Source organism: Geotrypetes seraphini, chromosome 7 (genome assembly GCF_902459505.1).
Source record: "Geotrypetes seraphini chromosome 7, aGeoSer1.1, whole genome shotgun sequence".
Classification (NCBI taxonomy): domain Eukaryota; kingdom Metazoa; phylum Chordata; class Amphibia; order Gymnophiona; family Dermophiidae; genus Geotrypetes; species Geotrypetes seraphini.
This window is the reverse complement of record NC_047090.1, coordinates 145338391-145352433: the sequence shown is the minus strand read 5'-3', so window position 1 is coordinate 145352433 and position 14043 is coordinate 145338391. Positions and strand designations below refer to the sequence as shown.

The 14043-nt window shown below is 39.4% G+C and overlaps 1 protein-coding gene across 3 annotated transcripts in view; it reads right to left on the bottom strand.

Annotated features, from left to right (window-relative positions):
- LRRC9 (leucine rich repeat containing 9) overlaps positions 1–14043 on the bottom strand; it is a 584298-nt gene that overhangs the window by 427435 nt on the left and 142820 nt on the right. For all 3 annotated transcript variants that reach the window (XM_033952892.1, XM_033952893.1, XM_033952894.1), the window contains exons 11-13: positions 12786–12917; positions 7713–7889; positions 5664–5696 (exon numbers count right to left, since the gene is read on the bottom strand). In XM_033952892.1, the coding sequence (XP_033808783.1) occupies positions 5664–5696; positions 7713–7889; positions 12786–12917 (342 nt within the window). The remainder of the gene's footprint in view (positions 1–5663; positions 5697–7712; positions 7890–12785; positions 12918–14043) is intronic.

Below are 14043 nucleotides of genomic sequence, written 5' to 3'. Positions count from 1 at the left end.
GGTGGATTCTGTAACCGGTGTTGTGTTTGACAGACACCGGTTACAGAATCCAGCTTTTAGGCGAAGGACTGGCTCCTCCTTCGCCTAAAAGCCCTTGTTTTGGACGTTTGGGACTTAGGCTTTTTTTAGGTTGATTATATGTTATACGTTTAGACATAGTGGTGTTCTGGGTGTTTAAACAGCTGTACGTAGAGGCAGGCCATTATAAAAAAAAAACTCCTTTTGGACGTTTTTTTTATAATGGACATTTTCCCTGCTTCTATTTTCAAAGTTTAAGGCCTTAGGCCAAAAGGGGACTTAGACGTATTTTTTTATTATGCCTCTCTTAATTTTCTTAAAAAATAAAATGTGGATATTTATTATATTCAAGAGACCCATTTGTCGGATATAGAATCTAAAAAGTTAGAAGGAGGTTGGGTAAAAGAATGTTTTTATGCTCCTGCTATAGGGAAGAAGGGGGGGGTTGTTATATTAGTAAATAAAAAATGTAATGCATCATTTAACTTGATTTCAGCTGATCCTATGGGTAGGTGGGTACATGTGAAAATGAATTCAGGCAAGGATACTCTGACGCTTTTTAAAGTTTATGGTCCTAATTCGAATCAAATTGAATTCTTCAAATACTCCAACATATTCTTCTACCTCTGGCTACAGCTAATTTAGTAGTGGCGGGAGATTTTAATGCTGTTGTGGACCCTTTATTGGATAAAAAAACAAGTAGATAAAATCATTAGGATTGGATAATTTGATTCAAGTTTGTGGACTGAAAGACATCTGGAGAATTTTACACTTTAATGCTCGGGAATTTTCTTTTTGTTCACATGTTCATAAAATCATTTTCTAGGATTGATTATATTTTTGTTTCAGATAATCTAGTACAACAGGTCAAAACAGCTACCATAGATCCAATTATTTTATCAGATCATAGTGGAGTATGGATTGAACTTGAATTGGAGGAACAAGATGGAAAAAGACCTGTTTGGAGGGTTAATAATACATTGCTTGAAGATACAAAATTTATAGAAGAATTTAATATAAAAATGGAGGAATATTTTCAATTAAACTCCTCAGATGAGATCTCATTGGGAACTTTATGGGATGCTTTTAAAGCTACCATGAGAGGGTATATAATTTCATATTTGGCTCATGTTAATACTCAATCTAAAAAAGATTTTTCTGAATTGGAGGAAAAGATTAAAGAATTAGAAGCAAAATTAACAGTAATATGGGAACAAGATACATTTCAGTCCCTCTTAAAAGTTAAATACAAATATAATGAGATTTCTTCTAAATGGGCCAGGAAGGAATTATTCAATCAACAGGCTTTGTATTATGTAAACTCGAATAAAGCAGGAAGATTACTGGCTAATTATTTAAAAGCAAAAAAATGAAAAGTAAAGATTGTGGCTATTACAGACAAAAATGGGGTTACTCATTCTAAAATTGATAATATTTTAAAACAATTTTTTGATATATTATAAGACTTTGTATTCTTCTGAGCTTTATTCAAATAAAGAACTTGATGGTTTAGAATTTTTGAATTTAATTAAGGGTCCTAAAGTTCCCGAGCATATAAAAGGATCTCTTGATGCACCTAATACATTAAAGGAGATTCAGACAGCATTGAAGTCCCTTAGATTTGGATCCGCTCCAGGAGGGGAAGGATACACTGTGGAGTTTTATAAATCATTTCAAAATATATTACTGCCTTATTTGTTAAATTTATATCAGGTTCAACTGAGTAAAGGCTGCATTTCAGGTACTATGGCAGAATCTTTGACTATAGTTTTGTTGAAGCCAAATAAAGATCCTGTATTGGTTTCAAACAACAGGCCAATATCTTTGATAAATTTTGATGGAAAACAGTTTGCTAAGTTATTGGCCCTGCGTTTGGCTAAGGCTCTCCCTTACATTATAGATATGCATCAAACAGGATTCGTTGCTCATAGACATTCTTCACATAACACTAGATTGGCTCTTCATGTGTTGACATTAACAAAATCCATGGAAGATCCTGCCTTTTCTGTATCTTTGGATGCAGAAAAGGCATTTGATCGTGTAGAATGGACTTTTATGTACCAAGCAATGGATTGGTTTGGAGTGGGCTTTGGATTTATACAAATGATCAAAGCTTTGTATAACTCCCCTATGGCCAGATTGTATATAAATAATTCCTTTTCGGATGGTTTTCGTCTGGAGAGGGGAGTCAGACAGGGATGTCCCTTATCTCATCTGTTGTTTGATATTGTATTGGAACCTTTATTATTGGCTATTCAACAAGCAGATGAGATTCAGGGTATTCCTTATGCTGGTTGGCTTCATTTGAGAAATCCAGAATCTACTATTCCACATTTATTGGATTTGATCGAAAGATTTGGAAAGTTTTCAGGATATAAAATAAATTGGAATAAATCAGAAGTCCTCCCGCTTAATATACATTCTCAAAAAGGATTGTTTGATCAGTTCCCTTTTCTTTGGAAAGAAGAGGGTATAAAATATTTAGGAATATGGATTTACAAGTCACTGGAAGAAACAATAAAAATAAATTAAAAATATTATTAAAGGTGACAGAAATGTGTGAGCAATGGAATCCATTACATATATCTTGGTGGGGGAGAGTTAAAACAGTGAAAATGATGATTTTGCCTGTGGTATGTTATCAAATGGGAATGCTACCAATTTATTTTCAAAGTTATTTTTATAAAAAATTGAACAGTATTCTTATTAAATTTATTTGGAGAGGCATAACTGCTAGAATAGCTTTATCTTTACAAAAATCAATTGAGGAGGGAGGGGTAAATTTTCCAAATTTTTATAGGTATCATCAGGCCTATATTCTGCGTCAGGGTATGTACTGGATCCTACCTGATCTCATGGAACATTATCCAGAGTGGAATCTTGGAGTGGAAAATTATGTCCTCAATGTGTTTATCTCATATATTTGACATTAAACTACCCAGTTATGCTAAAGATAATAACATTATTTTGGATATCTAGAAGACCCTGAGATGCATAAATAAATTAACTGAAATTCCTATAGAGAAATCTTTGTGTCAATCACTATGGCTCAACTCCAAGATACAAATAGGCGGTTCAAAAATTGCATGGAAAGATTGGATGCAAGCAGGCATAAGAAAATTAGAGGATGTTATTTGAAATGGAAAACTGCTTGATTTTTCACGGTTGCAACAATCTTTTGGTATCTCAAAATTTCAATTTTATAAATGGTTGCAACTGAAACATAAAGGGTTCCCTGAATGGCGTAATTTTAAAAGTTTTTATAGCTTGCAATTCCTCTGTTTTCAAGCAGATATGCTAGGGCATCAAGCCGCCAAGTGGCATAAATTAATATCTGAACTTATGAATAAGAAACCCAAAAACGCTTATTTGGAGCATTGAGATTAAGCAGTATATTTCTGCATCTCGATGGCCACATATTTGGTCTTGGAGGATGAGGTGTACAGCGTCAGCATCTATGAAACAAGCTTGGTTCTTTCTGTTACATCGTTCTTTTTGGACCCCAGTTAGGTTGAATAAATTAGATAATTCTAGATCTAATAGATGCTGGCACTGTCACCTAGACATAGGAACATTAGACCATCTATTGTTTTACTACCCTAGAATTCTGATTTTTTTGGAAATCAATTTGAGAAAAAATTAATAATATTTTAAATTCTGAGATTCCTTTAACTTATGAAATAATAATTTGTGGTACTATTTTGCATATTAAAGATCCCCTAGATAAACATAAAAGACGTCTCTTTTTAATTATGACAAGTACAGCTATTACACAAAACTAGAAAAACTGGGATTGTCTCAACTTGACATTTTGGTGGACAAGTTTATATCTAATGTATAAATATGAGAAAATGAATGCTGCTATATTAGGGAATAATGAAAATTTTAAATTAATTTGGGGCCCATTGACGTCCTTTGTAGAATCTCTATAGTTATGGTTTGTTATTAGATAATATGCACATCCAGGGAGGGGGGAGAGATGGGAGGTAAATAAGGTTGGAAAAATTGTTGGAAAGGTTTTGATGGGGGGAGGGGAGGGTATTTAATAAGCATGAATATTTGAAACATTTTAAGTGATGTCTATATTGTAAAGTGAATAATTTACTCTGTATTTCACTTATTGTATATGTTTTAAAAATGAATAAAGAATATTAAAAAAAAAGAATTATTCTTATTTTCCAGTCAGATATCATTTTGAATTCTTAAGTTCACACCGTCTTTGAACTAATTTTCATTTCATCTGAATCCAGACTCATATTCTTAATCATATTTCGTTCTTGAAAAATGGTATTATTTTCTTTTTCTATAGTTTCTCAAAGTTGCTGGAGATTCAGTCAAGCCTTGCAGCTTCTCATCGAGCCTTTAACTTGAGCAAATAAACGCCAGCTATTCAGCTGTCTAACCTTTGGAGCTGTCAAGTGACCTAGTTTTTCATTCTCATTGCACCCTGGGATATATAGTTCATGCTTCTTCCATTTGACCTTAACTCTTGTATAGAAAAGGAACTTTATGAAATATTTTTGGTTTATTTCTCCAGCACAATTATTTATCCAGTGGCAGTGATGATCCATTCGACAGACACAACAGTGACAGATACGACAGTGTTAAGCTCATGAAGGCCGGTAGGTTTCACAGAGATTTCCACATTCTATTCCATTACTAGTGGGTTATTTTCCCATACTCGCCAGAGCTTTTAGGAAGCCTCATTACACAGAGTCTTGATCCCCTCCTCTCTTGCCTCAGGACTGCCCCCCAGGAATCCAGTCTGTGACAAACCAGCCAGCAACATCTACAGAGGACAAAGGCAAAAAAGAGGGGTACGGGGACACTCCCTGACAAATAAGTCTAATCTGCTCATAACAAGAAATTTAGAACAAACTGCAACAATTGAAACAGATCATTAAACATTAGGAACCCGAACGACAAAAAAACAGTGTTATAAGGAGAAATAGCCTGCACTGTCAGAAGGGGGTGCCTGAACTAGTGATCCCTCAAACTAACTGCTAACCCAATTTAATGGCACTCTTATAGAGGCTGGTCAGAAAACAGAAATCCAACTTACTAGTACTTGTAAAGGCAGACAATCGGCAAATCAGGAAATCTCAGGGCAGGTTCCAGGAACAGAGTGTAGATTTACAAGAAAGAAGATTAATTAGCAAAGGTAAGAACCTAATCTTTTGTTCTTGTACAATCCCACTCTATTCCTGGACTAGTGGGACGTAATAGAGCAATCCTGGAGAGTTAGGGTGGGATTGATGAGCCTACTGCCAAAACAGAGAAACCAAAAGAAGGATCCTGCTTGGCCGCCACATCAATCCTATAAAAGACCTAAAAGACAGTTCGTGCAAACGCCAATAATCAAAATTAGTTTTTAGAAGTATCCAGAGACTTTTTAGGCCTCTAAATCTTGCTGTGCACCCAGCGCTCAAAGGGGCATTTTTGGACGAGTGGTTAGGGTGGGAGGTGGGTAGGATATGGGCTGACCTAGACTTAGTCATACTGCAGGGATATGTAAACTATTTAAGCAAGCTACTATTTGCTTTGTTTAATGAAATTAAAATAGAATTTTATCAATAATCCTACAAATTATTTTCTATCTCAAGCTTGAAGTCACCAAATCTTCCAGAAAAGTATTACTCACTTACCCAGTGAAGTTTCCTCTTTTCTCTGAACTCCCTCTGAAAAGAAAAAAAATACATAGATAGTGTTCTATAAGTCACATGCATAATTGTGAGTCCTGCTTACAACCCACCCAGACTAGCTATGTGTACACCTACCTGAAAAATATGAGCTAAGATAAGTGCTATTTTGTAAATGTGCACATACAGGTAGATAGGTTTCTGGCATTTACACAGTTATGTGCATACATATGCCTTTATGTATTATTATTATAATCATTATTCACATAATCAGCATGTAAATATTAGCAGATATTTTATAGAATTAACCTCTGGGTTCTAAATTTAGAAAAAGAAATAGCAGCCCTAAATGTAAGGAACTGCATTTTAAAAACATTTTTAGATGATAATTTAAATGCTAAGTTCAAATTTAGAGACTAAGGGCTAGATTCACTAAGCAAACCAATCGTGTACCGATCACTAACCTCGCGGCCGATCTGATTCCAATCCATGCACGCAAATGAGGGTAAGCGGCATGCAAAGCAGGAAGGACGCGATTCACTAAACTTTTTCAGCAACACCGACTGGGCTGGCCGATCAAAAAAGAAGCGACTGGTGGGGACCAGTCGCTCACGACCTTTCCTGCTCTCTGTCGATTTCTCCTGCCTTTCAGCCCCGACTTCTCCTGCTTTGCTGCCCTGTGCTCTGCCCCGAATCTCCACCCTACTCTCACCCCGCAGCCCTGAAATCCAAACTTCCCCCTGCTCTCTGCCGCCAAGACTGATCTCTGCTGCCCCAACTCTGGATCTCTGCCACCTTCCCTGTAGTGCGAGCTCACGGGTTTAAAGCGGGGCTGCACTACGGCGTGTTTCAGAACACAACACGCCTGCCCTGCTCAGCCCCAACTCTCCTGCCCTGTTCAGTCCCAATTCTCTTGCCCCGCTCAGCCCCGACTTTCCTGCCCTGTTCAGCCCCGACTCTCCTGCCCTGTTCAGCCCCGACTCTCCTGCCCTGCTCAGCCCCGACTCTCCTGCCCTGCTCAGCCTTGACTCTCTTGCCCTGCTGAGCCCCGACTCTCCTGCCCTGCTCAGCCCCGACTCTCTTGCCCTGCTCAGCCCCGACTCTCCAGTCCTGCTCAGCTCCAAATCTCCTGCCCTGCTCAGCTCTGACTCTTTTGCCCTGCTCAGCCCCGACTCGCCTGCCCTTCCCTGCAGTGCGAGCACGTGGTTTTAACCCGCGGGTTTAAAGCGAGTTAAAACCACGGGCTCGCAAAATTAAAAAAAAGTAAAGTAAGTCTGCGCATGCTCAAGGATCGCTCTCCAGCGATCCGTGTGGTCGGTGGGGGGCGTGCTAACAATCACCCCCATTTGCATGCTGGCCTTTAGTGAATTCGTCGGCCTGCCTGCAATTGCCCACGGATAGGACACAGAAAGGAAGGTTAGTGAATCTAGGCCTTTGGGACCCTTTTACTAAGCTGAATTAAGTGCTAGCATATGCCTAATGCAGCAAATTGGCCTAATGTAGGATATGCAAAAGCATTTTGCATTAGTTTTGCTCTCTGTGTATGCTATGCATATGGTATTTTACTTTTTTGTATTTTGGGGGGAAAGGGCTTTTCAGGGGCACTAGTCAGCTAGCACACTGACATTACTACCATGCAAACTGATTTAACGCATCAATAAAGCAGGAGCCTTTAGAGTCTCCTAAACAGGAGGCAGTAAGGGCTCCCACATTATGTTTTTAAATGGTTATGTGTTAATACTAACATTAGCACGTAGCCTGAACAAGATACAATAGAAAAATGCCAGATTTACAGCTGTGCTTGAAATGGGCTTAGCACACGGAAAAATCCCAGGTAAGAACATGCTAAGTAAGCCCATCTCTTAGTGCAATTTAGTAAAAGGGGTTTTAATTCAGGTGTTGAGCATTTTATTTTTATAAATTACCCCATCCTGATAAGAGAAGCCCTAAACTTAAAAGAATGATATTGAAAACTATCAATATTACTTTCAAGATAAATAAGAACTTCATGGCTTTGCGGTATATAAATAAACGGTTATTATTATTATTACTTACTCTGGCATATTTATTTCTTCTTGATCAAAAAATGCTTGAAATGCTTCCTCAAACTTCTGTCTCAGAATTCGATTATTTACTTTGGATATGCGTTTTATTTTGACACCTGTGACACCATACATTTTGAAATCCCAGGCACAAAAACGTGACAGAATTAAGTCATAACAGGAATTATACCTGTGAGGAAATGGCAAATAAGGAAAACTGAAGAAACTGCAATGTACTGTTCAAATACATAATTCTACAAGGTAATACTTTTTCTTAAGGGGGCAAGTATGAAAGCCATTTCTGTGGGCACAATGGTCTTTTATTTGAATATGTGTTGAAAAATGAATAACTAAAGTAAGTAACTGCTTGTCACTTGTGTGACTATGAATTCAGTTCTTTTACAAAATAAGAGAAAATTTGAGAATCACTTAAATCCACAGGCAGATCTGCAGATTGTGGTCAGCAAGACTGTTCCATGCTTTTGACAGAATCATGAATGAGAAGCAGGAGCAAAGAAGTCATTGAATTTTATGCTCACAAACTAGTCTTTAAGCCCGTTACATTAACGCGTGCTAGAATAGATGTGTGTGTCTGTCTTTCTTTCTCTCTCTCTCCTTGGCCGCTTTCTGTCTGTCTTTTTTTCCTCGGCTGTCCACCACCACCCCTTGCCTGCTCCCCCTGTCCAGCAGTAGCCCATCTCCCTTCCTTTTACTTCCCCCATGTCCAGCATAACCCCTTCCCTGCTCCTCATGTCCAGCAGCAGCCCTTCTTCCTTCGTTTTACCTCCCCCAGTCCAGCGGCACCCCTTCACTGCTCCCCCTGTCCAGCAGCAGCCCTTCGCCCTTCCTTTTACCTCTCCCCTGTCCAGCAACACTTCTTACCTGATCCCCCTGCCCAGCAGTAGGCCTTCTCCTTTCCCTGCTCCTCCTGTCCAGCGTCTGCTAGCCTGGGCAGCCTCGGGGCTTTTGCTAGGCCGGCCCACCTTGCATTATCGAAGTGGGCCAGCCTAGCAAATGCTCCGCGGCTGCTGCGCTTGCTGGGATGCATAAACCGCCACCACCATCGCATGCGCATTTAGGGTTTTATTATAGATGATGAGATTGATTTTACCTTTTACAATTAGAATCTAATTGCTCAATTTAAATTTGCATTTTATGCACTGAGTTAAAAGCTTGCTTTTTTGTTTTTAGTTCAATTTGTTCACCTGCAGTACTGTATCTGGTTCTATCTGTGGTTCAAAAATTAGAAATTAGACTTCATCTTCAAATGCAGTATCACTTTTGTAGGGGGAGCAAACAATCAAACATTTCCTAGAGGTGTGGGGTTTGAGGACCACCGATCTAGGGTGTTGCTTTTTTGCCTCATCCTGTATACATTTTTTGGGAGGTGACTTGTCTGGGATCAAAAGCGGGCATTCCTACTTAGTGCAGCTGCATTATTGTGCACTAAGGGCCGGATTCTGTATAGGACACCCGGTCTCAGAAGCTACCTAAGCGGCTTTTGAGAATCACACAGGGCGTCCCATATAGAATCACATCTGTCCTGTTGAGCTGATCGCGGCAAGGGAATCTCCATGCCACGATGAGTTTAGCGGCTGTGGCAGAGAACCCGTCCTCCACGCGAAGACTACCAGCAGGAGAGATGCCCAGTCCCTCCTGCTGGAATCTCTGAAGCTGCCCCCCTCCACCCCCAAATGTCTACGGCAGTAGCAGTGCCCAATTCCTCCTGCCGCCGCCCCCCCCAAGACATCTACCGGCAGGAGGGATGCCTAGTCCCTCCTGCCGGAAACCCACTCACCCACTCGAGACATCCACCAGCAGGAGGGATGCCCAGACCTTCCTGCCAGAAACTCCACCCACCCACCCGAGACATCCTCCAGCAGGAACCCCCTCCCCCCAAGACATCCACTGGCAGGAGAGATGCTCAGTCCCTCCTGCCGGAAACCCGCCCAACCGGATCCCAAAAGTACCTTTTTTAGTTGGCTTGCTGGAGAAATGCTTACTCCTACGGCCGGCAGGCCCGCACTCACTGAATGGAGGGCCTTCCCCTTCCCGGTGCATCATGGAATGCACCGGGGAGTGGCCTAAGGCCCTGATTGGCCCTGGTTTTAAGGACCCTCCTATGGGAAGGGCCTTAGGCACTAGGACCAACCGGAATTTTAAGCCTCTCCCAGTGCATTGTGGGATGCACTGGGAGTGGCCTAGGACTCCGATTAGCCAGATCCCATGCAGAAGTAGAGGAGAGAATGGTATTATAATAGAGGAGAGAATGGTATTATTAAGAGAAGAGAGAATTGTATAAGAGAGGATGGCTTCGTTAACAGTCTTGTGTGATATAGTAGTTGAGGAGAGGGATGAGACAGTAGTGGAGAGGGCTCTGAGGTCAATAGCCTGAAGTTCCTGAACGTGTTGGTGGCGATTGGCCTGATCTGGGGGGGGATAGGGTAATGAATAGTGAATGTATGGGTTATGCCTCCTTTAGTTTTGGGCGGCCCTGGTTGCCATCCCCTAACACTGCCCTACTTAAAACTTATATCCATTTCCCCACTCTCCCATTTACTTTCAGTGTTCCTTCTCACCTGGCATATCAGCTCCAATTTTAGCAGAGTCATTCTCCATCCAGCTTCTATACATCTAAGAATCCTTCTGGCTTCCTGGTCCTGGGCACTCCTCCTGCTGTGGACATTTGGGCATGGAGGGGTTCCGGTAGGAGGGTCTGGGCATCTCTCCTGCCAGGGATTATTTCGGGGTTTGCGGCAGGAGGGATTGGGCTTCATGGTGGGATGGGTTCCCTGCTGTGGTTGCTAAACCGATCGCAGCCAGGAGATTCCCTCGCTGCGATCAGTTCAAAGGCCGTGTCTATTTGAAATGTAGACCAGCATTTTGCTGGCCTACATTTGAGACGCCTATTGTAGCCCTAGGGAGATGCCTAGGGCTGGCTAAGCTCACCTAAGAGCACTTCTGGGCGAAACCATGCCCACACCTAGCCTTGGGCAAGCTTAGGTGGCCCTACATGCCTTCCTAGGCTCGCAAAGATACTTTCAATGTAGGCAGCCTGCCTCGGGGTGTTTTTTTAAATGTGCATCCCGACTGGCTGGTTACACAGCAGTAGGACGCTTATCACCACCTACAATGAGGACACCGTTTATTGAATTTGCCCCCAAATGGTTAGTGCGGGAATACCACATGAGCCCTTACACAATGGATGGCAGCAAGTACTTTACTTACGCAGTTATTCAAAATGGCTACATACTAGTGACAACAATAGCAATTAAAATCATCCATTTTATGGTCTTAGCATGTGGGATAGATCCACATAAGGACTTGCTAATACCACTTTTTTACCACAGCTTTGTAAAAAGATCTCTCTTAGAACATTAGAATGGCCATACTGGGTCAAACCAATGGTCCATCTAGCCCAGTATCTTGTTTCCACAGTTGCCAATCCTTGTCACAAGTACCTGGTAAAAAAACAAAATACTACTTTTTCTTGTCAAATTTATGCATTATGTTTTACATTATTGTAAACCGAGTCGAGCTCCTCTTGGTTGATGACTCGGTCTATAAAATTAAGCTTTAGTTTAGTTTAGAAGCAACAGTCCATGCTACCGATCCCAGGGCAAGCACTGGTTTCCCCCATGTCTATCTCAATAGTAGTCTCCAGAAACTTGTCCAAACCTGTTTTAAACTCATCTACATTAACTGTTAACATATCCTCTGGCATCACGACGCAAATCTTAACTATTCTGTGATTGAAAAAATATTTCCTCCTATTGGTTTTAAAAGTATTTCTCTGTAATTTCATCAAATTTCCCCTAGTTTTCGTAATTTTTGATGGAGTAAAAATCAATTCACTTGTAACCGTTCTACACCACTCAGGATTTTGTAGACTTCAATCATAGCTGTCTCTTTATCAAGTTGAAGAGCCCCAACCATAGTCTTTTCTCATACGAGATAGGTTCTATCCCCTTTATCATCTTGGCTGTTCTTTGAACCTTTTCTAATTCTGCTATATCTTTTTGAGATATGACAACCAGAACTGAAAGCAAGGTCAAACCATGGAGTAATACATAGGTATTATAATATTTTTAGTCTTATTTACCATTTCTTTTCTAAAAATTCCTATCATTTTGTTTGCTGCTACACACTGGGCAAAAGGTTTCAGCGTATTGTCTATGATGACACCTAGACCTAGAGATGGCACATATGGATGGTAAGGAAGGGCAGAGAGAGGGAGCAGATAGTGTGTATGGCTAGAAAGGAAGACATGGAAAAGTGGATAGATTTGAGGAGGAAGCAGAAAAATGAAAGAAAGTTGAATGTTAAAAATTAATGCCAAAGATGGATGTAGGTTTGATCCAAACAGACCGGGGATTTTAAACTACAGTTCACTTGAGGGGAGAGGGGAGTCTTTTGTGTTTTGTTCTATTTTGAAAGATGGATGTAGGGCAGAAAGTGAAGGAGAGAAAAACAGCAAATGGATAAGACAACCCTGGAAACAGAGTTAAGAACACAGACAGAAAGAAGCGCAACCAGAGATTAGGAAATGATGATTAGAAAAATTAATTCACCACACAACAAAGATAGGAAAAGTGATTTTATTTTCAATTTAGTGATTGAAATGTGTCAGTTTTCAGAATTTACATCTGTCTATATTTTGCACTGCTCAGAAAGAAATACATTTCTTTCTATTTCTCCAGTGTTGTTCTGCATGCAGAGTCTGGCATCTTAGGGTTTCATTTGTGTATATTAGATCTTTTAGTTTGTGGTCCTGTATTTGCATAAGGTTTATCTGGGTTCAATGGCATCACAGTCATTTAAACAAGACTCAAATCAAATTAGCTTAAAATGGTGCTTAAAGAATTATCATGATAACATAACAGAATGTGATACAGATGAGGACATCATATTTTGTAAGTCAGGGAAACTCCAATAATTTAAAAACAGGTTTTATATATTTACATAACTGAATGTTCTAAGAGTATTATAGCCTTGAGGTGACTTAAGTTTAAAATACCATTTTATCTCATTTTTGTTAACTTCTTTATCTTGCTAACTTAAAAATATAAAAAAGGAATAGTTTTACCAAGTATCTGATGGACAACCTTCTTCAAAACGAATGTTTCCCACTGTTTCCAACTCAGTCAAAAGAAACTGGACTATCAGATCTTTACTTTCCAGCTTTCTTTTAACTTCTTCCTGGTATAATATGTCAATTCTGTTAAAAGAATATGCAAAGGAAAAAGTTAAATTATTTAAATTATATATATATATATATATATATAACCATATAAATATTTTGACATCTCTGTTAAAACCTGGAGACATACACATACAGTAGTTAAACGTATGAAAAAATATTTGGGAGCCATTTTACCAAATTGCAATAAAAAGTAGCATTAGTGCATTCTTACACAGGTCAATCCTGCATACTAAGGCCATTTTTCATGAAATAGTAAAATAGTTGCTTTTTCTATTTTTATTATTATTTTTTTTTTTAAATTAATAGACACGTTAATTTTCCCATTAGTGTGTGGCCATTGGCCTAAGAGCCCTTATTGCCATCTATTTTGTAAGTGGTAAGGGCTCACACAATGATCATGTGCTAATTGGTTAGCTTCCAGCAATGTAGCTGCACTAACCAATTAGCACAGAACCTGCCTAATTACTGCTGAGCTGCCCCCAGCATCAATTACAAAATTACTATGAGATGTCTAAGCATACTCTGTGGTTAGGCCTTTTTTTTTTTTTTTTTACTGCAGCAAGCATGCATTAGTACTTATTGCAGATTAGTAAAAGGATCCCTTGACTTGTTTCATTGTTTCTCATTGTTTTGTTAGGTTTTTAACCTTTCAGTGTGTGAACCAGTCCCCGCTCATGTATAATACCACAGCAGTGTGCACTGTGTTTTCTGACAGCACACACTTTATAACACAGCAATAATTTGTATGCCATTAGATAACTACTTCAGGAAACTTATTAAACTGCAAATAAGGCACATGATGAAAAAGAAGAGGAAGAGATGTTGACTATACTGTATTCCATTTATCTAAATGTGGCGTTTCTTTTGCCCAGACATAATATATTATTAGAAACATGGTCTTTTATACCTTATATGTTATCTCTTATGTACACAGTACACTCATATTTTACAGTGCATTATTAATATGTTGTATACATTCTTTTTTTTTTCTTGAGTATTTTCAACATTATTACATTCATTCAAAACATAATAAGATATGGATTATAAAGAAATTATACACTGTCCAAAAACCAAATTTTACGCCCTTAGGCACATATCCATCTAGCCCACGAATGGAAGAAGACATCTCATTATTCATATA